A 27,508-nucleotide genomic window follows, 5' to 3' on the forward strand; every position below is an offset into this window, starting at 1 on the left:
ACAAGTGTACCGGGATAGAGAATATGTACATAAAGATATATGAATGAGTGATGGTACAGAGCGGCATAGGCAAGATGAAGTAGATGGTATCGAGTACAGTATATACATATGAGATGAGTATGTAAACAAAGTGGCATAGTTTAAAGTGGCTAGTGATACATGTATTACATAAAGATGCAGTAGATGATATAGAGTACAGTATATATGTATACATATGAGATAAATAATGTAGGGTATGTAAACATTATATTAAGTAGCATTGTTTAAAGTGGCTAGTGATATATTTTACATCAATTCCCATCAATTCCCATTATTAAAGTGGCTGGAGTTGAGTCAGTGTGTTGGCAGCAGCCACTCAATGTTAGTGGTGGCTGTTTAACAATCTGATGGCCTTGAGATAAAAGCTGTTTTTCAGTCTCTCGGTCCCAGCTTTGATGCACCTGTACTGACCTCGCCTTCTGGATGATAGCGGGGTGAACAGGCAGTGGCTCGGGTGGTTGTTGTCCTTGATGATCTTTATGGCCTTCCTGTGACATCGGGTGGTGTAGGTGTCCTGGAGGGCAGGTAGTTTGCCCCCGGTAAGTGATTGTGCTAGCTGTGTTGTTGGCTAGGTGACCTTTGTCAGGTGAAATCGAACACATCATTAGTTCATTGTTATGGATGTCTTCAAATAAATGTCTCTAGAAAACAGCCTAAACAAATGCAAATGCAACTACTACAGTGAGGGGGAAAAAGTATTTGATCCCCTGCTGATTTTGTACATTTGCCCACTGACAAAGAAATTATCAGTCTATCATTTTAATGGTAGGTTTATTTGAACAGTGAGAGACAGAATAACAACAACAAAATACAGAAATTCGCATGTCAAAAATGTTATAAATTGATTTGCATTTTAATGAGGGAAATAAGTATTTGACCCCTCTGCAAAACATGACTTAGTACTTAGTGACAAAACCCTTGTTGGCAATCACAGAGGTCAGACGTTTCTTGTAGTTGGCCACCGGGTTTGCACACATCTCAGGAGGGATTTTGTCCCACTCCTCTTTGCAGATCTTCTCCAAATCATTAAGGTTTTGAGGCTGACGTTTGGCAACTCGAACCTTCAGCTTCCTCCACAGATTTTCTATGGGATTAAGGTCTGAAGACTGGCTAGGCCACTCCAGGACCTTAATGTGCTTCTTCTTGAGCCACTCCTTTGTTGCCTTGGCCGTGTGTTTTGGGTCATTGTCATGCTGGAATACCCATCCACGGCCCATTTTCAATGCCCTGGCTGAGGGAAGGAGGTTCTCACCCAAGATTTGACGATACATGGCCCCGTCCATCGTCCCTTTGATGCGGGGAAGTTGTCCTGTCCCTTTAGCAGAAAAACACCCCCAAAGCATAATGTTTCCACCTCCATGTTTGACGGTGGGGATGGTGTTCGTGGGGTCATAGGCAGCATTCCTCCTCCTCCAAACACGGCGAGTTGAGTTGATGCCAAAGAGCTCCATTTTGGTCTCATCTGACCATAACACATCATTGACAAGATCCTCCCGTGTAGTTCTGGGCTGATTCCTCACCGCTCCTCCGCTCTCTCCACTGGCTTCCAGTTGAAGCTCGCATCCGCTACAAGACCATGGTGCTTGCCTACGGAGCTGTGAGGGGAACGGCACCTCAGTACCTCCAGGCTCTGATCAGGCCCTACACCCAAACAAGGGCACTGCGTTCATCCACCTCTGGCCTGCTCGCCTCCCTACCACTGAGGAAGTACAGTTCCCGCGCAGCCCAGTCAAAACTGTTCGCTGCTCTGGCCCCCCAATGGTGGAACAAACTCCCTCACGACGCCAGGACAGCGGAGTCAATCACCAACTTCCGGAGACACCTGAAACCCCACCTCTTTCAGGAATACCTAGGATAGGATAAAGTAATCCTTCTCACCCCCCTTAAAAGATTTAGATGCACTATTGTAAAGTGGCTGTTCCACTGGATGTCTTAAGGTGAACGCACCAATTTGTAAGTCGCTCTGGATAAGAGCGTCTGCTAAATGACTTAAATGTAATGTAAATGTTCTCATGATAATTGCAACTCCACGAGATGAGATCTTGCATGGAACCCCAGGCCGAGGGAGATTGACAGTTCTTTTGTGTTTCTTCCATTTGCAAAAAATCGCACCAACTGTTGTCACCTTCTCACCAAGCTGCTTGGCGATGGTCTTGTAGCCCATTCCAGCTTTGTGTAGGTCTACAATCTTGTCCCTGACATCCTTGGAGAGCTCTTTGGCTTTGCCATGGTGGAGAGTTTGGAATCTGATTGATTGATTGCTTCTGTGGACAGGTGTCTTTTATACAGGTAACAAGCTGCGATTAGGAGCACTCCCTTTAAGAGTGTGCTCCTAATCTCAGCTCCGCTAGCGTGCCGTGGAACATCTCGGCGTTCATTATTTTCCATAGAACGCATCGCCCCTCGGCTTTGGATATATACTGACCAAAAATATAAACACATCATGTGAAGTGTACATCATGTTTCATGAGCTGAATTAAAAGATCCCAGAAATGTTCCAATTGCACAAAAATGTTGCATAAAATGTTGTGCACAGATTTGTTTACATCCCTGTTAGTGAGCATTTTATCCTTTGTCAAGATAATCCATCCACCTGACAGATGTGGCATATCAAGAAGAGGATTAAACAGCATGATCATTACCCAAGTGAACCTTGTGCTGGGGGCAATAAAAGGCCACTCTAAAATGTGCAGTTTTGTCACACAACACAATGCCACAGATGTCTCAAGTTTTGAGGGAGCAAGCAATGGGCATGCTGACTGCGGGAATGTCCACCAATGCTTTTGCCAGAGAATTGAATGTTAACTTTTCTACCAATGTCATTTTAGAGAAATTGGCAGTATTTCCAACCGGCCTCACAACCGCAGACCATGTGTATCCACACCAGCCCAGGACCCGCACATCCGACTTCTTCACCTGCAGGGTTGTCTGAGACCGTCCACCCAGACAGGTGGTGAAACTGTGGTTTTGCACTCCCGGAGAATTTCTGCAAAAACAGTCAGAAACTGTCTCAGGGAAGCACATCTGCGTGCTTCTTGACCTGACTGCAGTTCGGCATCGTAACAAAGAACACAATTGCATTTTATCAATGGCAAATTGAATGCACAGAGATACCGTGAAGAGATCCCGAGGCCCATTGTCGTCTCTTTCATCCACCGCCATCACCTCATGTTTCAGGAGGATAATGCACGGCCCCATGTCGCAAGGATCTGTACACAATTCCTGGAAGCTGAAAATGTCCCATTTTTTCCATGGCCTGCATACTTACCAGACATGTCATCCATTGAGCATGTTTGGGATGCTCTGGATCTACGCGTGTACGACAGCATGTTCCAGTTCCTGGCAATATCCAGCGACTTTTCACAGCCATTGAAGAGGAGTGGGACAACATTCCACAAGCCACAATCAACAGCCTGATCAACTCTATGCGAAGGAGATGTCGCGCTGCATGAGGCACATTGTGGTCACATCAGATACTGACTGGTTTTCTGATCTACACTCTACCTTTTTTATTAAGGTATCTGTGAACAACAGATGCATGTCTGTATTCCCAGTCACATGAAATCCATTGAATAAGGCCTTGATTTCCTTATATGAACTGTAACTCAGTAAAAATCTTTGAAATTGTTGCATGTTGTGTTTATATTTTTGTTCAGTGTAGACGGCTCTTGGACATGCAGACTCAAGTTCCTCAGAGATGGATAGTGCGTGCAGACCAAGGCCATGTGAAGACATTATCATCTGACTTCACTGTACTGTAGTCATAAGGGCTTCGCAAACCCAGCAATGAAGGAAATGTCTGTCTGGAATTCACATAAATACACACTATGGCACAATTCACATGGTTCACCCACTTCAAACAATCTGACAAACCCACATCCACATAAGTTTGACATGAACCACACACACACACACTCACACACACACACACACACACACACACACACACACACACACACACACACACACACACACAGCGAGCAGATGCCAATATATCCTCCAAATGCCGGCTTCGAGAGCATTATCACTTTTATACAACGGGTTACCCAGTGGTGTAAAGTACTTAAGTAAATATTTAAAATACTACTTAAGTAGTTTTTTGGGGTATCTGTATTTTACTTTGGTATTTATATTTTTGACTACTTTTACATTTACTTCACTACATTCCTAAAGAAAATAATGTACTTTTTACTCCATACATTTTCCCTTACACCCAAAAGTACTTACTTGTTACATTTTGAATGCTTAGAGGGACAGAAAATGATGAAATGCACGCACTTATCAAGAGAACTTCCCTTGTCATCCCCACTGCTTTTAATCTGGTAGACTCAGTAAACACAAATGCTTTGTTTGTAAATTATGTGTTATCCGTAAATTTAAAAAATTTAAAATAAAGTTGTGCCGTCTGGTTTGCTTAATATAAGGACGGTTTTATTATTCAAGAATGACAATTCGGTACTTTTTCCCACCACCGGGGTTACCAACATATTAAAATAATTATTTACATATTTTCATATTTTTATTTTATTTTGATGGCCTGAGTTTGCCTCTGTGTTCAACTTGACCAAGAAAACAATGATTTCTATTTGATTGGCCCTGTTGTACAGCCCTGATTTGTTTTGAGGGAGAGAAAAACATGTTACTTCCTGGCAGTAGCGTTTGAGCTTCCTGGTGTGTTGTGTTGGAATAATCCCCATCTAATTAAACATAATAGGGATAAAAGCCGAGTTTCGCCCATTAAAATGTTTTCAATAACAGCCGGGACTCTCTGGTGGGGCTGGAGCAGGTGTGACGGCACATTTCGGGGTCAGCTCATCTAGCGACCCCAAGGTCCCAGATGTTAAAGCTGTACCTGTTGAGGTTTTCTGAGAGATGACCGTTCTGTTCCGTTCACTTCAATAATTGCAGGATGATGATTTATTCTGCAGAGGTTTCTGATATCCCTTTCACACACGGACTCATACACAAAATGAGTGTGAAAGTGATGTCGCCTTGTCTCCTTAATAATCAAATCAAATTTTATTTGAAACGTGTGCCGAATGCAACAGGCAGTGAAATGATTACTTACAAGCCCTTAATAATGAATCCAAGTGTGTAACATGGGATAGGGGACCAGTAACTTTATGATCAAACTTTATCAATGGAGAAGCAACAGGTTTCCTTCAAATATCATCCAATCACGAAAAACATGATTTTGTTCAAAAAAACAAAAAAAACTTTAAAAATACTATATGATCATTGGTGCAAGCTACATACCCTTCCTAGTGTTAAAAAGGCTGTATGACGTACTGCATAACACAAAGTGTTAATTCCCTAACACTGACAAAGTGTAACAGCATCAGCACTAAGCACAGTGTTAATTTAAAACACCATCAGTTTTGATTTACCACTGGAGAATTTGCTGTGTATAAACATTGCCTTACATTTTTTTTTACACATAATATACCACATCTTCTGTCTGCAATGGGTATGAGTAACTTTAGTGGAGAGTATTTTTCCGTCATGTGACCTGACAGTGTGCCGTGTGCAGTTGTTGTGGGGCATCGGGAAGGAGCAGAGGGGAAGTGGGGCGAGGGAGAGAGGGGAAGGGGTGGGCAGGAGATCTAGGGTAGTTGGGGTGAGAAGAGGGAGGAGGATGGTGGGAGGAGGAGGTGAAGGAGGAACGAGGAAGTAGGTGGATGGGGGTAGATTACATTATCTTCACTTTAGCACAACAACATGAACAACAACAGTGGGGAAAAGAGGCTAAAGAGAGGCTAAAGAGAGGCTAAAGAGAGGGTAAAGAAAGGCTAAAGAGAGGCCAGACACCAGTTAGAGCAGCCAGGGCCATTAGGTTCACAAATAAGCAGCTCAGCGCAGAGGAAAGTCGAGCTCTTCAAAAGGCAACACATAGGCTGGTGGATACTGGGCAAAACAAATGTGTTTGTCGTTTTCATGTGGTATTTATGGAATTCTTATGGAATCTTCTGATGGAAATGTAATTATTTGGTTATGGAAAATTGTTCTGGTGTGCCTCTTGATGGTGTTAAAGTAAGTAATCCTTTGTAACACAATGCTTTGAAAACAGAGAACACAGTCCATGGTATTTTCTCTGGTGTTCCAGATGTCATATCAACACCCCACCATTGCACGCACACACACACACACACACACGCACGCACGCACGCACACATGCACACACACACACACACACACGCACACACACACACACACACGTCAGGATCAGCAGTAGTCAGCAGATTCTCAAGACCCCTGAGTGATGACAAAGTGTGGGTGTGCGTGGGTGCACGCATGTTTTGTGCATCCGTTTTGTGCATCCGGCCGTGTGTTTCTGTATGTGCTTCAGCCTTGCATCAGACTGCACCAGAGCAGTGATCAGACCAGACCCTATATCCTCTCACCCCCCAGCAGGCTAGGTTAGGGCCCATCCATCACCCTGGCATCACACTGAGATGATGTGCAGGCTGCACGGGGCAGCTCGTTCACATTAACCACAATCCTCAGCTATAGCAGGGCAACACGCAATGCTCTTACAGAGCCTCCACTGTATTGCCATGTTGTTCTCCTCCAAGACATGCTTTTTTCCCCACTAAATGTTCTTCTGATCTAGGCCAGGAGGGCAACAAGCAATGGATGCTTGATGTTTTTCTGAAGGACAATGTGCGTGGTTAGTCAGGAAAATTGAGGTAATATGTACATGTAGGTAGAGTTATTAAAGTGACTATGCATAGATAGTAGACAGAGAGTAGCAGCAGTGTAAAAGAAGGGGCGGGGGGAGGGGGTAGCAATGCAAATAGTCTAGGTATCCATTTGATTAGCTGTTCAGGAGTCTTATATGGCTTGAGGGTAGAAGCTGTTAAGAAGCATTTTGGATCTAGACTTGGCGCTCCTGTACCGCTTGCCGTGCGGTAGCAGAGAGAGCAGTCTATGACTAGGGTGGCTGGAGTCTTTTTAGGGCCTTCCTCTGACACCACCTGGTATAGAAGCTTGACTCCAGTGATGTACTGGGCCAAATGCACTACCCTCTGTAGTGTCTTGCGGTTGGAGGCCAAGCAGTTGCCATACCAGGCAGTGATGCAACCAGTCAGGATGCTCTCGATGGTGCAGATGTAGAACCTTTTGAGGATCTGAGGACCCATGCCAAATCTTTTCAGTCTCCTGTTGGTGATGTGGACGCCAAGGAACTTGAAGCTCTCAACTTGCTCCACTACAGCCTGTCAAATCAAATCAAATTTGATTGGTCACATACACATGGTTAGCAGATGCTAATGCGAGTGTTGCGAAACTCTTGTGCTTCTAGTCTCCGACAGTGCAGTAATATCTAATATCTAAGTAATCAATTCAACAACAACTACCTAATACACACAAATCTAAAGGGACGGAATAAGAATATACACATGTAAATATATGGGTGAGCAATGACCGCGCAGAATAGGCCAGATACTATAGATGGTATAAAATACAGTATATACATATGAGATGAGTAATGTAAGATATGTAAACATTATTAAAGTGGCAGTATTTAAAGTGACTAGTGGTCCATTTATGTTAGTGGCCAATGATTCAAGTCTGTATTTAGGCAGCAGCCTCTCTGTGTTAGTGATGGCTGTTTAACACTCTGATGGCCTTGAGATAGAAGCTGTTTTTCAGTCTCTGTCCCAGCTTTGATGCACCTGTGCTGACCTCGCCTTCTGGATGGTATAGCGGGGTGAAAAGGCAGTGGCTCGCTCGGGTGTTTGTTGTCCTTGGTTATCTTTTTGGCCTTCCTGTGACATCGGGTGCTGTAGGTGTCCTGGAGGGCAGGTCGTTTGCCCCCGGTGATGCGTTGTGCAGACCGCACCACCCTCTGGAGAGCCTTGCGGTTGAGGGCGGTGCAGTTGCCATACCAGGCGGTGATACAGCCCAATAGGATGCTCTCAATTGTGCATCTGTAAAAGTTTGTGATGGCTTTAGGTGACAAGCTAAATTTCTTCAGCCTCCTGAGGTTGGAACAGCGCCTTCTTCACCACACTGTCTCTGTGGGTGGACTTTTTCAGTTTGTTCGTGATGTGTACGCCAAGGAACTTAAAACTTTTCACCTTCTCCACTGCTGTCCCGTCAAAGTGGATAGAGGGGTTGCTCCCTCTGCTGTTTCCTGAAGTCCACGATCATCTCCTTTGTTGACGTTGAGTGAGAGGTTATTTTCCTGACACCACATTCCGAGTGCCCTCACCTCCCCCCTGTAGGCTGTCTCGTCGTTGTTGGTAATCAAGCCCACTACTGTTGTGTCATCTGCAAACTTGATGATAGAGTTGGAGGCGTGCATGGCCACGCAGTCATGGGTGAACAGGGAGTACAGGAGGGGGCTGAGCACGCACCCTTGTGGGGCCCCATTGTTGAGGATCATCGAAGTGGAGATGTTGTTTCCTGCCTTCACCACCTGGCCACCTGGGGGCGGCCCATCAGAAAGTCCAGGGCACAGGGCGGATTGAGACCCAGAGCCTCAAGCTTAATGATGAGCTTGGAGGGTACTATGGTGGTGAATGCTGAGCTGTAGACAATGAACGGCATTCTTACATACTGTAGGTATTCCTCTTGTCCAGATGGGATAGGGCATTGTGCAGTGTGATGGCGGTTGCATCGTCTGTGGACCTGTTGGGGCAGTATGGAAACTGAAGTGGGTCTAGGGTGGCAGGTAAGGTGGAGGTGATATGATCCTTGACTAGTCTCTCAAAGCACTTCATGATGACATAAGTTAGTGCTACGGGGCAATAGTAATTTAGTTCAATTATCTTTTCCTTCTTCGGTACAGGAACAATGGTGGCCATCTTGAAGCATGTGGGGACAGCAGACTGGGATAGGGAGCGATGGAATATGTCGGTAAATCAAATCAAATCAAATCAAATTGATTTATATAGCCCTTCGTACATCAGCTGATATCAAGCAATGCAGGTGTAGAAGCACAGTGGCTAGGAAAAACTCTCTAGAAAGGCCAAAACCTAGGAAGAAACCTAGAGAGGAACCAGGCTATGTGGGGTGGCCAGTCCTCTTCTGGCTGTGCCGGGTGGAGATTGTAACAGAACATGGCCAAGATGTTCAAATGTTCATAAATGACCAGCATGGTCAAATAATAATAATCACAGGCAGAACAGTTGAAACTGGAGCAGCAGCACAGCCAGGTGGACTGGGGACAGCAATGAGTCATCATGTCAGGTAGTCCTGAGGCATGGTCCTAGGACTCAGGTCCTCAGAGAGAGAGAAAGAAAGAGAGAAAGAGAGAATTAGAGAGAGCATACTTAAATTCACACAGGACACCGGATAGGACAGGGGAAGTACTCCAGATATAACAAACTGACCCTAGCCCCCCGACACATAAACTACTGCAGCATAAATACTGGAGGCTGAGACAGGAGGGGTCAGGAGACACTGTGGCTCCATCCGAGGACACCCCCAGACAGGGCCAAACAGGAAGGATATAACCCCACCCACTTTGCCAAAGCACAGCCCCCACACTACTAGAGGGATATCTTCAACCACCAACTTACCATCCTGAGACAAGGCCGAGTAGTCCATAAAGTTCTCCGCCACGGCACAACCCAAGGGGTGGCGCCAAGCCAGACAGGAAGATCAAATCAGTGACTCAACCCACTCAAGTGACGCACCCCTCCTAGGGACGGTATGAAAGAGCCCTAGTAAGCCAGTGACTCAGCCCCTGTAATAGGGTTAGAGGCAGAGAATCCCAGCGGAAAGAGGGGAACCGGCCAGGCAGAGACAGCTAGGGCGGTCCGTTGCTCCAGAGCCTTTCCGTTCACCTTCACACTCCTGGGCCAGACTACACTCAATCATATGACCCACTGAAGAGATGAGTATGTATGGATTGAAGGTAGAAGCAGAAGTGTTTATTAGTTTACTCCAATTGGGGGATCGGCGGAAAGGTTTGCGGGGAATAATAATAAAGGTATATTCTTTAAAAAGTATGTATGTCTATATAAGTATGTGTATATATATGCATGCGTGTATGGATATACAGTGGGGCAAAAAAGTATTTAGTCAGCCACCAATTGTGCAAGTTCTCCCACTTAAAAAGACGAGAGAGGCCTGTAATTTTCATCATCGGTACACTTAAACTATGACAGACAAAATGAGAAAAGAAAATCCAGAAAATCACATTGTAGGATTTTTAATGAATTTATTTGCAAAATATGGTGTTTAAATGTCTTACTCACGTCTGCCACGGAGAAGGAGAGGAGGGGCCCGCAGTCCTTGGTATCCTCAAAGCGGGCAAAGAAGGTGTTTAGTTTGTCTGGAAGCAAGACGTCTGTGTCCGTGACATGGCTGGTTTTCTTTTTGTAGTCTGTAATTGCCTGCAGACCATGCCACATAGGTCTCGTGTCTGAGCCGTTGAATTGCGATTACACTTTGTCTCTATACCGACATTTCGCTTGTTTGATTGCCTTGTGGAGGGAATAGCTACACTGTTTATATTCAGCCATATTCCCAATCATCTTTCCAAGGTTAAATGCGGTGGTTCGCGCTTTCAGTTTTACGTGAATGCTGCCATCTATCCACTGTTTTTGGTTAGGGTAGGTTTTAATAGTCACAGTGGGTACCATCTCCAATGCACTTCCTATTAAACTCACTCACCAAATCAGTGTGTAAACTGTCAATGAGAATGGTGGTGTGCTCGGTCCTCCTTTTCCTGTAGCCCACAATCATCTCCTTTTGTTTTGATCGCGTTGGGGGAAAAGTTCTTATTCTGGCACCACAAGGCCAGGTCTCTGACCTCCTCCCTATAGGCTGTCTCATCGTTGGAGGTGATCAGGCCTACCACTGTTGTGTCATCGGTAAACTTAACAATGGTTTTGGAGTCAGGCCTGGCCATGCAGTCATGAGTGGACAGTGAGTACAGGAGGGGACTGAGCACGCACCCCTGAGGGGTCTCCGTGTTGAGGATCAGCATGGCAGCTGTGTTGTTACCTCCCCTTACCACTTGGGGGCGGCCCGTCAGAAAGTCCAGGATCCAGTTGCGGAGGGAGGTGTTTAGTCCCAGGGTCCTTAGCTTAGTGATGAGCTTTGAGGGCACTATGGTGTTGAACTCTGAGCTGTAGTCAATGAATAGCATTCTCACATAGGTGTTCCTTTTGTCCAGGTGGGAAAGGGCGGTGTGGAGTGCAATGGAGATTGCATCATCTGTGGATCTGTTGGGCCGGTATGCAAACTGGAGTGGGTCTAGGGTTTCTGGGATAATGTTGTTGATGTGGGCCTTGACCAGTCTTTCAAAGCACTTCATGGCTACAGACGTGAGTGCTACGGGTCAGTAGTCATTCAGAGAGGTTACCTTAGTACTCTTGGTGCAGAGGGACTGTGGTGGTCTGCTTGAAACAGGCTGGTATTACAGACTCAGTCCGGGACAGTTTGAAAATGTCAGTGAAGACACTTCCCAGTTGGTCAGCGCATGCTCGGAGTACAAGTCCTGGTAATCCGTCTGGCCCTGCGGCCTTGTGAATGTTGCCCTGTTTGAAAGTCTTACGTAGTGCATCCCAAGTGGCGTTTTGTGTGTGTGTGTGTGTGTGTGTGTATCTTCTCATTCTCCTTCGGCACATCCGTTTCCAATCCAATTTCAGCGTTGGGAAGTGAGCTGGATAATGTCCTGAGCCGAGATCAGGGCTGCTGTGAAAGATTCCTGTTAGCCCAGGAGGATTTGGGGGTTCTCTCTCCCTCTCTCTCATGTGAGAAAGCCCTGACATTTCCATCAGGGCAGAAGCTGGACATCCGATGCCTTCTGATACACTCTCTTCTGAGAGAATTCATCCCATTGTCTGTCTATATGCTGTACTTAGCAGTGTTACTGTGTAGAACAGAGCATCATGCAGTGTGTTGTACAGATCATTACGACGTATTTCAGTCTAGCAGGAAAAGGAAACAGCTTAGTGCATCCCAAGTGGGTTGTTATTGCTCTGAGGCTTATGAAACGTTCCATAAAAATGGGCAAGGTATGAAATCAAAAAACGGCTTGTAAAACATTACTATATCATTCAATAAAAGGATAACGAATAAGCACGTTAGTTAGATATTGTTTATTACATGTAATCCCCTTCATCTGCCATCGCCACGCAGAAATGATAACTGTTCTTCTCTTTCCTCATCCCATGTTGTCCGCCAAACCTTGATAAGCCCACTGCAGCATTGTACACGCAGAGATAACAAAGCTTATGCAGTATATTGTTCTATCGTCTACACATTGGCACCACATACGGGACGATCTGCTACAGTATGGGTCTGGTTTATAAATCAATTCACCGTCGACAGTTTATTGTGGACCGTGGACCGTTTACTCACAAACCTTGCTGCCCACTGACTCTCTCAAATTACACTCATGACTATTTGCTTTAGGTTGCCTATGGGGAGATAGAGGATGTGAACCCTGTAACATCACGAGGGGGATGTATTTTTAGTCTCTCCGTGAAATGTCTATTCAAGCACAGCTCCCTTTAGACTGCCTAGGGCCCAGCTGTGTGCTGTAAGTTAGCTCCGCTGTTCAGCGCTTTTTGAGCATGCATCTGTTGTGAATGTTTGGATGTGGGTTTGGAATAGGGTGTGGGTGTGTGATAGAACATAATTGGGGATGGATGGGGAGTTTGGTGTCGACCCCGGTCCCCCTGATTGGAGGGGGGATTCTGGGATGAAAGCCTTGACAACCGGCAGGGAGTATTATGTCATTCCGTGGGCGGCGACTTGTATTCCTATTCCTTGTTCCGGGCCAATAAAAATCAGCGCTCCAAGAATACATCTGGACGTTCCAGTTCCAATATGGAATCGGACATGGCAGGCATCTCTGTGGACTCGATATACATTTACATCCACACACAGTGACTGAATGGGAATAGTCCCAATTGAATGAATAAGTCAATCGGAGAGGTTTCAATTGAAATTCAATTGAGGCATTATGTTACGGTATGGTTTCCATGGTTGTCCATGTTTAATGTACAGCATCCTCTGCCTACACACATTCCAGCTAACACTTGACTTGACCCACAGGAGTCAGCTTATGTTTACTCAGCCCAGTCTTCAATGTATATTAAAACGGATAGTACAACCTACACACACATCCAATTACTTTACTTTGAGATTGACGAGGGCCTATAGATAAATAGCCACATCTATGAGTAGAGATGACTTTGTAGCTTAATTACATAACCATCAAACAGTAACTAAGCAAATAGATTAATTGCTGACGGAAGTGACCGCAGCAGAGGTTGAAGCCACTCCATGCCAACAAATGGAACAGAGTCCGGCTGAGACGGAATCCATCTCATTAGAGAGCAGAGCAGTGTGCTGCTGACGTATCTGAATCCTTTCCACTGGTCGGATGGGTCAAACACGAGCCAAATTATTTAGTATCAGTTTTTATCACATCAGTCTTTCTTAGCCTGAACTGAGTTAGTGACCATTATCTGCTTAGGAGGGTGAAATGCCAGACATTGAAAAGTTTGACTGCTCCATATGTTGGAGTGGACCAGCAGCACCTCTGCCAGATGACTGATTTAGAATAAGTTTTATCCAATTATCAAGGCACACCTCATCGCTAGCCTGAACTGATTTGGTGACCAGAGAGAGCTACCTGGGAGGGTCAAATGTCAGATGCTGATATAGGATCAGTTATAACATGGCCCACCACCCTCTTGACTTTTTCCACATGTTGGTACGTTACAGCCTTACTCTAAAATTAATTTAAAATGTATTTCTATGTGGGCGATCGAGGTAAGACAAACAATATTTATAATTGTATTTTTTTGCATTTTGAATGCATTTTAATGTAGGCCTATAGGGGAAAGCTGTTCATATTGAAACATGTTTTTTTTTTCATTGCTAACTTGTTTGATAAGATTAGTATAGGTTTTCTTACGGGACGACACATGGGGCCCCGACCCCACGTTTGAGAACCACTGTACTAACCTATGCTGGTAGACAAGTCAAGATCATGGGATGGTTTTAAAAATGGCCTTTTGTCTGGCATCTCGCAAACACACTGTCAACAGCGTCTCTAGTTGCCTACTTGAGCCGACTCCGAGCTGGGGTAGTTCGTTTCACGTCTCAGGCCCTCGGCCTGTGTCGCGAGAGGGCGGAGTTAGCCGTTTGAATGTGCTTGTAAAAAGGCAAATCTGGGGGACGCAGGCGAACATAACGAACAAACCACTGTTCATGATTCCAATTATTCGCAAAGAGGCAGGCGCGATTAGAACTCGGTCAGATCAAGAGTATAAGCGTTCTGAGCTTTGATCCAACCTGGGAGAATTATTTAGACGTTGACCCGTAATTGACTTTCTTTATTGTGTACAACATACATTTGTTTATTTTAAAATGACCGAGGCCCGGACTTCAGGGGCCTCTTAAGAAGTTACGTCCCAGCCTGCGTGTCTTCTACCTTTTAAAGCTTTTACTCAATCAAGAGCATTGTTGTCCACAAATGTCCTCAAATGTGATCCACCATGTTACCCACCACACGTCTTTCATTTGGTTAAGATCTGTTTGTGAGCTTGAGGGTGGCACTAGGCTGTTAGGCCCTATCACCGTGTAACCTGCAACACCGTGTCTTATTTGATTATGGGATGTGTAAATGACTTACTCCTCCATCCTGTGCTCAGTGTCCAGAGACGATGGATATGAGATTGGTTATTCTGGGAGCCACTTCAGGGTATATCTGTGCCTTTTGGCCGTCTTTGGCCGACGATTTGGGAGCTAGATACACACGATGAGCTTCCTCTGCAGTCTCCGATGTGGCTTGTAAACAACACACATCGTCTGCGTCCCAAATGGCACCACATTCCCTATGTAGTGAAATACTTTTGACTAGAGTCCTATGGGCCCTGTTCAAAAGTAGGGCACCATGTAGGGAATAGGGTGTCATTTGGGATGCCACCAAAGTCTGTTGTTTACAAGCCACATCGGAAATTGCAGAGGAAGCTCATCATGTGTATCCAGCTCCCAAATCATCTCATACCCCCCAAATAAAACGTCTGCTCCCAAAGACAACAGAGACCGATGATGACCAGCCATAATGTCCGTGCGGATGTTCACAGGGTCATTCAGGTCAGACAGGGGTGGTGCAAAGAACAGCTCTCTAGCAAAACAGAGACTGATGAACATCCACATCCATGATGACTACAGGCAGGGCCATTCAAACTGTTCTCCTCGTCCCCAGGCTAATTGCGTACGGAACCGACTTGCTTCCGAGCTACAGTAAGGGAGGAAGTCTGGTTTTGTGAGACTGGGACAGAGGTGATGCCAAGAAAACGGAGCCTGATTATAAGACCGACCGTGTCCAGTCGTGTCATAGGGATGTACTGTATTCACAGAGGTGATGCAAAGACAGGATAGACTCAGGACAGAGTACAGCTCCTTCTCAAACAAAGTTGCTTCCTAAGATAACCCCTCAAACTCAGGACAGAGGTGGTAGTGGTGATGATGCAAAGAAAAAGGGAGACTGATGAGCAACCACGTATCGTTTGGTCTCAGGGAGTTGGGAGCATTCACACTCAGGAAAGAGAAGAGCTGGTGCAACGAGAATGACTCGTTTTGGAGGAAGGGCCATGGTGTCTGAGTGGCTGCAGTGGACAGACCACTTAATATGTTTAATTAAGAGGCCTCTATAAAAGGCCTGTTGGACAGAATGTGCGCCACCAAAGTAGATGAAGCACTGGAACTTGAGAGTGGCCTGGGAATGGGAACACTTACAGTACATACCGTGAGCTTTGTAAGGAAGGCCTGTGGCTAACTGGTTGCACATGAACCATTCATATTAACCATGTCTGCTCTGCGACACACACTAGAGTAGAGTGTTGTACAGTACACTGATCCCTCTGTTTGCTTCTGTTTGTCTGTTACAAATACATCATGGACTAACCCAGCAAACCAAAATGGGTTCTGTGAATGTTCCCAGAACATTCATTAGGTTGCCCCAAAAAGTTCTAATAACATAACTGTCCAGTTGTGCTGGTGATTATATAATGTTTGTATAAAACATTCGCCTGATGTTGCAAGAACGTTCCCAGAACACATTTGGTCTGTTCCTTAAAGATTCCCAGAATATTTCAAGGTTGTGAGAACATTAGGAGAACATTGCTGTAATGTTTTCTCAGAACCATTTCTATTGCTCCCACATTTTCTTTTGTGGCAGTATGTTCTAAAACCATTACTAGGACATTGTGTTATTACATTACCTGGAAACCTAATAAGAACCATAGGGAAATGTTCTGTGGTGGTTGTTACAGACGTTGTGCACAACATTAGTGAACGCTAGGAGAACTTTCCAAGAATATTTCATTTGAAACGCTTTCTGGAAGAAGAAAAAACATTTTTTTATGAAAAACGTTATTTGAATGATAGATAAAAGCCTAACTAGAACGTAATGGGAATTTCAACTAATGTCCAGGGAATGTTCCCGGGTTTGCTGGGAAGGCTTCCTGCATGGGTCTGTGTTTAACTCCAAGCGTAGTATAAAGTGAATATGAACTCCCACAGCTGATCTCCATATACTGTAGGCTACTACAGTATGTTATTGGGATGTTTGGCTGTGGGATGTTCAATCATACTCATTAGAGGACAAGTGTCCTCTGTGAGTTACTGTGTTTGGTCACCCCTACTAACCTGTTTCTTGGCCCACGTTGCAGTGAGCTGCTAATCCTAAAGTCTCCCTCACGAATCCGGGAATTTAATACAATACTCTGTGTCAAGGGTGCGTAACTGGTGGCAGGGAAGTCAAACGCAGGAGAGCAGAACTTGGTAAATAGCCGGAGCCGTTTAATGTACATCACTACCGGCATACAAAAATAACAAAACACATGGGCACAAGATCCGTCTCGCACCAGTCACAGAAAGCACACATACTTACAATAAACAATTCCCGACAAGGACATGGGGGGGAAACAGAGGGAAAATATACAACATGTAATTAGGGAATTGAAACCAGGTGAGTGAAGACAAGACAAAACAAATGGAACAAGAAAAATGGATCGGTGATGGCTAGAAGGCCGGTGACGTCGACCGCCGAACAAGGAGAGGAACCGACGTGACACTGTGAAATTCACAAAAGAATGAAAAGGCAATGAGATGTGTCGTCGAGGACTGCATTTAGATATTTAGCGACTATGTATTTTAGTTCAGGAGCTCAGTAGCATACTGAGGATGGGGTCTGGAGAAGAAGTCATTGTGCTAGAGCAAGGGGTATTCAACTCGTGCCCTACGAGGTCCAGATCCTGCTGGTTTTCTGTTCTACCTGTTAATTGCACCCACATGGTGTCCTTGTTCTAAAACGGTCCCAGTGGGGGGAAAAATGCAGTGGAACTGGCTTCGACATCCAGGGTTGAGTAAGGAGGGTCCTAGAAAGTCAGATGTCAATGGAGGTGGACTCTGAGACATAATTCTCTTATGATGACATTGCTCTGGCTTCTTTTGACACTGGAAGGGCACTCTCTGTACAGTAGATAGGGTTATGATTTCCATAAAAAGTTTAATAAAAGTGGGGAAAGTAAACAGTTTGTATTTGTGCAACTGGCTTTTTATTGCTTCTTGTTTGTTTCCTGAAACATATTGTATAACTATTTATGCATATCTTCTTTTTCTGCTTGCCAATAACTTCTCTGTAAATATGAAGTTCAATGATACTGCAATATTTTGTTTTACAAAATTACACAATTTGTTAACATTATACTTGTTAAAAGCTTATAGCTCTTTTCTCCAATGAGACATGTTTGATTGCTCTGTAGTAACAAGTTACATTTTCTTGCAGCGTTGCTACCGTGTGTGTTCTCCTTTAACGTGGATGACAAGAATGGGCTGAATTTCCATGGTTCGCTGGAGGACATGTTTGGATACTCAGTCCAGCAGTTTGAGAACAGTGAAGGGAAATGGTGAGTCAACTCATGTTATCCTCCACATAGTGATAGTTTTCTTTGAAATACTTAAGCTGCCCTTGATTTAGTTTGGTTCCATGGATGGAACCAATGGAATAGTCCCAAAGGTGTAAAAAGCTAACTCTGCCCATCTGGCACTCCAGGCAGGCTCAATGAAATGCTCAAAGTATTTAAGGGGCAATCAGTTGCTACATCCATTTTTGGACTTTTAATGGTATTCAAATTCCAATGATTTTCAATTAGTAGCATTTCAAATTGGAATTGTTTACTTTCTGAATTGACTGGAATTTAAATGGAATTGACCCCCAACCCTGACAGTAGTTTGGTTTCCTGTTAACAAGACAACTTCAACATTGAGATATCTTAAAATACTGACTGCATTACATGACTCATGGGTCCCTCCCTGTAACGTTGACTGTTTCTACTATTTTCAAACATCTTTACCAAAATCACAACAAAAAAAAAGTTATGTAAGGCACATGGTTTTATCTAGAACCCTTTACACAAGAACCGTTTTTGGAAGGAAGGGTTCTTTTGAATATTCTTTGGAAGTCAAGAAGGGTTCTGCATAGAACCATATAATACTTGGGTCTCGAGTGTCGGATACATTTTTACTCGACCTTGATTCGGTCTCGGACAATTTGTACTCGTCATTTCTCCTCGAGACCAGCAGAGTAAATCATACAGCTTAAACAGCTTCCATTCAATCACCATATAAAACCACTTCGCCAGGCCAAATACCGTATGTACGCTCCTTTCGCGAAACATGAATATCTTATCGCCTATTAACCTGCGAAGAGCAACATTACTCGTAACATTACTGTTCTTTACTTTCGTTGAAAAAAATCCTAAACCCTTGTCGCGCTCGTCATAATTTCCTTGGTTCGCTGGTAGGGAAGAGTGGGGGTGGTTGTTTGAAAGTTGCACGCTCACTATTAATAAGGGGAGACATAGGCACCAACACGGATAATGCTACCAACAACTATAACCACATTGCTTACACAACCTATGGTAGCCTACAAAAACACAACCATTAGTCTAAGCATTTCCCAATAGAAATGTACAACTACTACTACCGTGATACTCAGTAGAAAGCACTTCAATTCGGCAGGCAGACCGGTGCACTGGTCGCCGGGTTATCGACTCGTCGTGCAGCCCAATCAGCCACTCAAAACGTTCTTGAGCGGCAACAAATCTGCTCAATTAGCTGATTTTCTTTCCATACACCCACTCCTTCGGACAAACCCGCTCATACTCCTGTCGCCATATTGGGCTGCATCTACCCATACTTGACACAAAGTGATTGGTTGATTCCACTGCCACTCCAAAGTTCTGCCCTAATACAGTGGAATGCCGGAGGCCTTCTATCTAGCTTCTGATGGCGTGGCTAATGGCTGATTTAGCTAGCTATACTAAACAAAAATATAAACGCAACATGTAAAGTGTTGGTCGCATGATTTCATGAGCTGAAATACAATTTCCCAGAAATGTTCCATACACACAAAAAGCTTATTTCTCTCAAATGTTTTTGTACAAATTTGTTTACATCCCTGTTAATGAGCATTTCTCAATTGGCAAGATAATCCATCGACCTCACAGGTGTGGCATATCAAGAAGCTGATTAAACAGCATGATCACTACACAGGTGCACCTTGTGCTGCAGACAATAAAAGGCCACTCTAAAATGTGCAGTTTTGTCACACAAGTTTTGCGGGTGCGTGCAATTGGCATGCTGACTGCAGGAATGTCCACCAGAGCTGTTGCCAGAGAATTTAAAGTTCATTTCTCTATCATAAGCCGCCTCCAATGTCGTTTTAGAGAACTTGGCAGTACGACCATGTGTAACCATGCCAGCTCAGGACCTCCACATCTGGCTTCTTCACCGGATAGCTGATTAAACTGAAGAGTATTCCTGTATGTATTAAAACCTAATTCTAATTGACTGGGCCTTGCTCCCCAGTGGGTGGGCCAGTCTGGGTGGGCCTATGCCCACCCAAAGCTGCACCCCTGCCCAGTCATGTGAAATCCATAGATTAGGGCTTAATTAATTCATTTCAATTGACTGATTTCCTTACACGAACTGTAACTCAGTACAATATTTGAAATTGTTGCATATTGCGTTTATATTTTTGTTCAATATATTCCTTTCCAACAAAAACTGAAGAGATTCAATCAGAACATAATTGAAAAGAATAATGTAATAATAATAATAATAATAATTAGACTAGTAAGGCTGGTGGAACCATTCATAGAGGTTTCTAGGAAGAACCCTCCAAAGATAAAAGGGTTCTTGGTAGGACCCTTCATAGACGGTTCTTGGAAGAAACTTTAGATGTTAAACTGGTTCTCGGCAAAACCCTTCATAGAGGGTTCTAGGTAAAACCATATACAGGCTTTTCTTTGAAGATCCCTACATAGATGGTTCTATGTCGAACCCTCTGCAAAGGGTTCTACCCAGCACCAAAAAGGGTTCCCCAATGGGGACAAACTGAAGAACCCTGTATGGTTCTACTTGGCACCTTTTTTTTCTAAGAGTGTAGTCCTGTGGTCAAGACACTGGCTCAAATAAAGAGTCCTCCATGTGTATCAGTTAGGCCTGCAGCTTAACACCGTCTGTCTCATAAAGACAGAGCCCCCCCCCTCCGCCTGTTAAGTGGAAACAACCCACCAGAGTATGCATCCAGTCTGCCAGTAAAGGCACCGTGAAACCACGCGTCTGTGGGCCCTCTCTTAATTGGTGAAGGAGCACATTTTTACATGCTAGTTAACTCAGTCTGCCTCCCTTTAGAGAAAGGTACAGTCCCCCACAGACAGAGAGACAGCCGGTCCCTACACTACGCCACTAGAGGCTCATACCTTGTGATCCCGGCCCCTAAATAACTAGCTCACTATTCCCCTTTTTGTTACATGCTAGTAAACTACTTCTGCCTCATTTAGAGAAATGAACAGTCCACCTCAGAGACAGCCGGTCTGTATAGTTCTCTACTGGAGTCCCTTACAGTGTGACCCTGGCCCCTAACTAACTAGCTCACTATCCCCATACATTCAGCTGGAATGGGCTTGTTAAGCTCATATGGGATCAGTTACAGTGATTTAGTCCTTCCCAATCAGCAGGAGCAACTGTGATGAGGAACGATGAATGATCCCACAGCTTTCTCGTGTAGATAAGGCTCCTATAGGCCCAGTTACTCTCACTTATACACAGATACCATTGTGTAACGAGTGATGAGGGCTATATGTTCCGATATCCATACTGGCGTACCACTTTAAGGAATTTTCACACTGTCAATTTCACACAGTGATAATGTAAAGAAAGACCTGATAGTTCCAGTTAAATTATATTAACCAGATACCTATGTATACGATTGATGAAGATATGATCCTTCCATTATACATACTAGCATACCTTAGAATGCATGGCTATATCATAGCTTCATTCTAAGAAAAGTATGCTAGTAGTATGTATGTGTGGATATTGGAACAGAGCCTTTATTTGGGTTGGTAATTCACAGAAATCTCCATTGGAGACAAAGGGAGAGAGAGATTGTGTCTCGATGCCTGTGTCACTTAACCTGGGTTACTGTAGATGTGAGGTGAGTTATCAATCACAGATGGCACGGCCCCAATTGAAGGCTCTCATTTAGAGTGAGTGCTGTCGCTGAAAGTGAGCCAGGCCCAGTGTGGATCAGGCACAGATGTCTGTTCTCTGTGCAGTGTGTCACTTAGCTGTGAGCTTTGAGATGATGACTGATTGTGTTCCCGCTGGGGGCACCCTCTTTAGTTGATCAGCGGTCATTAGGAGAGTGGAATGTTAATTAGGCAAACTGTTTACGTTCTAGCAGATAACTAGCTCAGCTTAGCATTATATCGTGCCCACAAGATTTCAGGTGAGAGAGAACCAGCACTGGACCACAAAGATTACACTCACAACAACAGAGCCCAGCTAACAAGCTGTACTCCGATGTAAAAGCATGAGTTACTCGCTCAGAAATACATAAACAATGTTATGACGAGTAAACATAGTAGGGGTAAAGTGCTAAATTGTGTACTTTCCACTGCACCACAAGCATTTTAGATCATTTTTGTAATACATTTAAATGGCCTTTTTTCGTGGGAAAACACAAAACCCAACGCTAGGTCGTTGAGAGGAACTCTAGTTGTTGCTTTTATGTTTATGCTGGGTGGGTATGGAATACTAACCTCTTCCCCTGTTTCTGTCTTTAAAGGGTACTTATCGGTTCTCCCTTGGCCGGCCAGCCAGCCAAACGGACTGGAGATGTCTACAAATGCCCTGTGGATCGAGGACCAAACCCTAAATGTATCAAACTGGAGCTGCCTGGTGAGCCCTCGTTTACAGTGTGTGTATGTGTTTGCATATGTGGGTTGCATGGGATTGCTATTGATACTCCCTCTAGTAGCTGCGTCTGAGTTGAGGTTTTAGCAACCAAACACACAGCCTCGCATCGTCCAGTGTGCTGGTCTGGGACTCCTTGCCTTGTGTGCTGGACAGGACGTGAGCCAAAGCAGCAGCACAGGAAGACACCACATAAACAGGATTTGAATGTCTCATCTCATTCACTCATAATTATATCATGCTAATCAGATAAACCCGCTCTGCTGCATGCGCGTCGTTCACCATCCCTCGGGGCTTCTGATGGCTCGATACTGAACAGGGTTGGGGGTCAATTCCATTTCAATGAAGTCGATTTAAGGAAGTGAACCCGAATTGACTGAATTGAAATGGAATTCACCCCCAACCTTGATACTGACTCACTCCCAAAAGGCAGGGTTGAGATGAATTAGGATTACTAAATCAATTTAGTGGAACAAAAATCAATTCATTTTGGGGATGTATTCAAATTCTGCAACACATTTAGTTGACATTATCTGTTGTTTTGTTAAGTATTTGGATGTGTATACCTATTGTTTATGTATTTTTTTTTAATATACAGTTTATCTTTTGTAATGTTATCCGGTAAAATTATAAGAATATTTGTCCACCATACAATCTGGTCATATACAGTGTGAGCCTGACAATGACTGCATTATGCTACAGCTTGACAGGGCCGTGCGTTGTTCTGCGGTCACTGGACGTGACGTGAATTATGAGTACAGAGAGAGGACATTATGAGATTAGCCTGCATGATTCCCCATAAGACGTCTTTGAAAAATGCTTCTAGACAGAGAGCACATTTGAATTATACATGGAATGCCATTTAGCAGACCCTTTTTAGCCAAAGAGACTTACAACAGTGTATTCACATACATTTGAGTATTTGTGACCCCCAGTCGGAATTGAACCCACAACCCCGGTGTAGCTAGAGCCATTATCTTACAACCACACAGGACAAATTCAGCACACGCTGCTAACTACGCTGCAGTATTTATGCTGGAAAACAAAAGGAGCGCGTCTGCTTTTACCGGTAAAGACGGTAGCAATAGCCCATAGCCTATGCATAATTATCTGAGGTAAATAAAATAGCTACATTTCAGTAGTGCACATCGTTAAAAGTGAGGTCCGGAGAGTTCCATGGTTCTGGAAGGGTCGTCTGACTTTCTGCCTATGGGAAAATTGACAGAGGAATTTGACCAGCTGTTCTTTCTCTTCAAGGACTCATTCTTTCTTTCACTGACTTTATTTATTTATTTCATATTTTCCCAGAAAACACAACCATTCCTAACTTACACGAAGTCAAGGATAACATGACCATGGGAACGACGCTGGTTACCAACCCTCAAGGAGGCTTTCTGGTAAGAGGCCATGTGGAAATCTAGATGTCAGCCCTGGACTGCAAGAGGCAGTACGGTTGTTACTATATGTAGAGCTGACATATATATCACACACCCACGCCAGTGGAGGCTGCTGAGGGGAGGACGGCTCATAATAATGGCTGGAAACGATCGAATGGAATGGGTTTGATGTATTTGCCGCCATTCCACTTACTCCAGCCATTACCACAAGCCCGTCCTCCCCAATTAAGGTGCCACCAACCTCCTGTGGCACACTCTCTCTCTCTCTCTCTCTCTCTCTCTCTCTCTCTCTCTCTCTCTCTCTCTCTCTCTGTGTCTCTGTCTAGAAGAATGGGTCTGAGTATTTATAATGATGACATAAGATATACATTACAAAGCCCGGATCTGACCAGAACTTTCCCCCTCTGCCACTTCACTGGGCTTGTACCTCACTGCTCATATAAGGACTGTTGACTAGAGAGTCCTAGCCGATCAGAAACTGTACTTCGGAGAGTCAGTTACTCCAAGTCCAGGTTAACCCAGTGAGCATGTGTGTGTAGCGTTCATGGTCTCATGATGAGGTAACGTTAGCGCTGCTTCTTCAAGACGTTTCAGGGGGAATGTCCTAATGACCTTATTTCAGATTCCGCCGTGACGCGTGTGTGTGTGTACTATTTTCGTCCAGGCTTGTGGTCCCCAGTACGGCTACATGTGTGGTCAGCAGACGTACATCTCTGGGGTATGTACCAACGTCAGCTCAACCTTCCAGGTACTCAACTCCATCGCCCCGGCCGTGCAAGGTACAGGACAACAAAACACACACACACACACACCGAGAACTACAGTCAGACCAGTGCTGCATGATCCCTCACCTTGGTGTTCCTTTTACATCCTACCCCAGACAGACCAGAGCAGAGCTTTCTCTCTCTACACCCCCCCCCCACCCCCACCCCCCACCCCATTCCTCTCTTCACCCCCTAACCAACCAAACCCCTCGAGCCACGTGGCCCAGAGAGAAACATCGCTTGTGTACATAAGAGCATTCCACTGAGTGTAAACTACTCTCCAGTCTCTTGCTGCCATGCATGCCCAAGTTAGGACAGATTTTGAGAGAGACTTGTCATCGCTGTCTTAACACTGCACATTGACAGCAAGAAGCCCAAACAGATATAATATTTGACTAAAACATAATCATTTCAAACCTTGTATACGATCACATTACAGTATGTCTCTCTATTATGCAGGGGGGGGAGGGGGTACTTTGGAACGGATTTCCAGGAGTACAATCACTTGGAGCTGATTTGCTGGTGTTTTTATGGTATTTTATGTCCAACAAGAAGAACAAAAATTTGGTCAGAAAACTTTGGGGGGCCAAGTAAAATCACCCCGCAAGGCCACCAGTTGGGGAAACCCTGGTGTGGACTATTAAACCTCACTATAGATGAGATACAGCTTTCCACCTCTGTGTAGTCTCACTCTCAGACACTGTATTAGACATGCATTCTAAGCACATTATCGTGTAGTCTGTGGCTGTGTTCCGATATCCATTCTGGCATACTGTACCACTTAGAATGCATGTCCAATAGAATGCATGTCCTCTGCTTCATTCTCAGTAGTATACTATGGTAGTGTGGATATTGGAACGAGGCCTTTTTTTTTTTTTACAAGACTCAAGAGGGACTACTGTAGATGGGAGAGCTTCTGGGAATTGTAGTGTTCTCCCTCTCTTCACCTCTCTCCACTGCACAAACCAACTGTTTAATGCATTTATTGTATATAAACTGTTGGCAACTGCTTTTTTAACAGTTTAAACATTGACGTACAAAACACATGTCTGTTTCCCCAACTAAATTCCACATTGCGTGTAGTATGTGATATATTCGGTTGTGTTACACAGATCATAACGGCCACATTATTTGAATCCCTCTTGTATTCCAGAGTGTGCCAAGGAGCTTGACATTGTCATGGTGCTTGACGGCTCCAATAGTATATGGCCATGGAACAGCATCATTGAGTTCCTGGTCAAGTTTCTGAAAAATATCGAAATTGGACCGAAACTGTCCCAGGTGATTTCTCCTTTCTGTATACTAGAGGGGCAGAAAAATGGGTAACACTTTAGATTACGGTACCTGTCGAAGGACCCTTTAAGAACACAGTATCAACTCTGGGACACGACTGAGAGAGGGACAGAAGGGAGCGATGGATAGAGAAAAGAGGAGGGACACGGAATAGAAAGATGCCAGCAGCAATCAATTGCAATTCGCTGTATTTTAATTATGTAACAGCACAATATAATAATAATACTTCGTTGCCTTGCCTTTGAGATGCATGCATATACGATGATCATCTATTCATGACAGTCTCAGAAGCACTGTTAAATCATCACTCATACTGTTATTAGTTTAACAGTCCAAGGGCATTATGTGTTAAATAAAGGTTACTTAAAAATAAAAAATAAAAATGGTTTTATGTGAATGGGGAGTCCTTTTTAGAATACCCCCTGCCTCTGGAGAGGAGCTGGTTCACAGTGGTTTAGCTTAATGGTGAAATTACAGTTTTCCTCTGTGCTGCACTGGAAAATATTGTCCTACAAAGTTCTCCCTTTATAGATCCCATATTCCATAGCTGGATAAGTACCCATGCGTGCTATATAAAGAGAATGACATCACACTAGACTCACCAGACCAAACCACATAGCCTTCTTTACCAGACTGTCTCGGAGTGTTGGAGTCTCGGAGTGTTGAAGTGTTGGAATGTGCCACGGGATGGGACAGTTAGAAAAGAGGGAACTGGAGAGAAGGGCAGAGAGTGAGATGAGGGTAAAGGAGGTTAAAGGGAAGAGGGCGAGTGAGATGAGGGCGAATTTGTACGTTCGAGTGAGTGTCGGTCTGTCTGAATCCCGCCTTTTTGTTCCAGGTGGGCATTGTGTCATATGGAGAGCAAGTCATTCACAATGTGAACCTCAGCCAGTTTAATAACACTCTATCCCTGCTGGGAAAAGTGATGAATCTTGAACAGCAACAGGGTGTCAGGACCATGACCTTCCTGGGTATCGACACGGCAAGGTGCAGTACAAGAGTCTGGTCCTGCTCAATTTACAAAAAATGTACTTAATTTAATTGAGTTCAGTTGAATTTACTGTTCCACTCAGTTAAGTGTGTCTATTTCTTGTACAATGTGTGAAGTGAGTTAAAAATGATTTATGATTTTCAGGAAAGAGGCCTTCACCGTGGAGCGAGGGGCGCGGCCCGGGGTCAAGAAGGTCATGATAATCGTGACGGACGGAGAGTCACATGACTCTCATAACCTCAAAAATGTCACCGCAGAATGCGAGAAAGACGACATTGAGAGGTTCGGTATTGCAGTGAGTATAAGACCATCAAAACCATGATACCTCAATATTAATACCTCAAATAGCCTCACCACAGTAAAAGCTGTAACATACCTTTTAGTCAGGACAAGATCACAGTCACAGCCCTAACAGACCTCAAATAAACACACCGTTTCTCACGTAGTTTAGATGGTTTGGTATGAGGGTTGCAAAATCCCCAAGAATTCTCAGATTTTCCAGAAATCCTGGTAAGAGGCTTCTATGAATCAGGAGAGAATAAACAGTATGGGAATCCTCCAACTAGGAGTCTGCAACTGGGAATCTTCCAGCCCAGGCAGGCCAAGAGTTATGGGTTCAAATCCTGTTCCCTACATGGACCACATTCTGTATATAGAGGACTGTTTTTCAGACTTGATATCGTCGTTGCGAATACGAATCTGTTCTTAGTTGACTTGCCTGTATAAATAACGGTTCGTTAAATAAATCAAACTAAAAAACGACACTATTTGTTTCCCTT

General features: G+C 44.3%; 1 protein-coding gene across 2 annotated transcripts in view; it reads left to right on the forward strand.

The window, feature by feature from the left end:
• LOC115127174 (integrin alpha-1-like) overlaps positions 1 to 27,508 on the forward strand; it is a 64,929-nt gene that overhangs the window by 16,939 nt on the left and 20,482 nt on the right. For both annotated transcript variants that reach the window (XM_029656823.2, XM_065017637.1), the window contains exons 2-8: positions 17,807 to 17,927; positions 22,157 to 22,269; positions 23,593 to 23,681; positions 24,346 to 24,460; positions 25,599 to 25,726; positions 26,577 to 26,725; positions 26,874 to 27,024. In XM_029656823.2, coding sequence (XP_029512683.1) covers positions 17,807 to 17,927; positions 22,157 to 22,269; positions 23,593 to 23,681; positions 24,346 to 24,460; positions 25,599 to 25,726; positions 26,577 to 26,725; positions 26,874 to 27,024 — 866 coding nt within the window. The remainder of the gene's footprint in view (positions 1 to 17,806; positions 17,928 to 22,156; positions 22,270 to 23,592; positions 23,682 to 24,345; positions 24,461 to 25,598; positions 25,727 to 26,576; positions 26,726 to 26,873; positions 27,025 to 27,508) is intronic.

This window comes from Oncorhynchus nerka, linkage group LG4 (assembly GCF_034236695.1).
Source record: "Oncorhynchus nerka isolate Pitt River linkage group LG4, Oner_Uvic_2.0, whole genome shotgun sequence".
Taxonomy (NCBI): Eukaryota; Metazoa; Chordata; class Actinopteri; order Salmoniformes; family Salmonidae; genus Oncorhynchus; species Oncorhynchus nerka.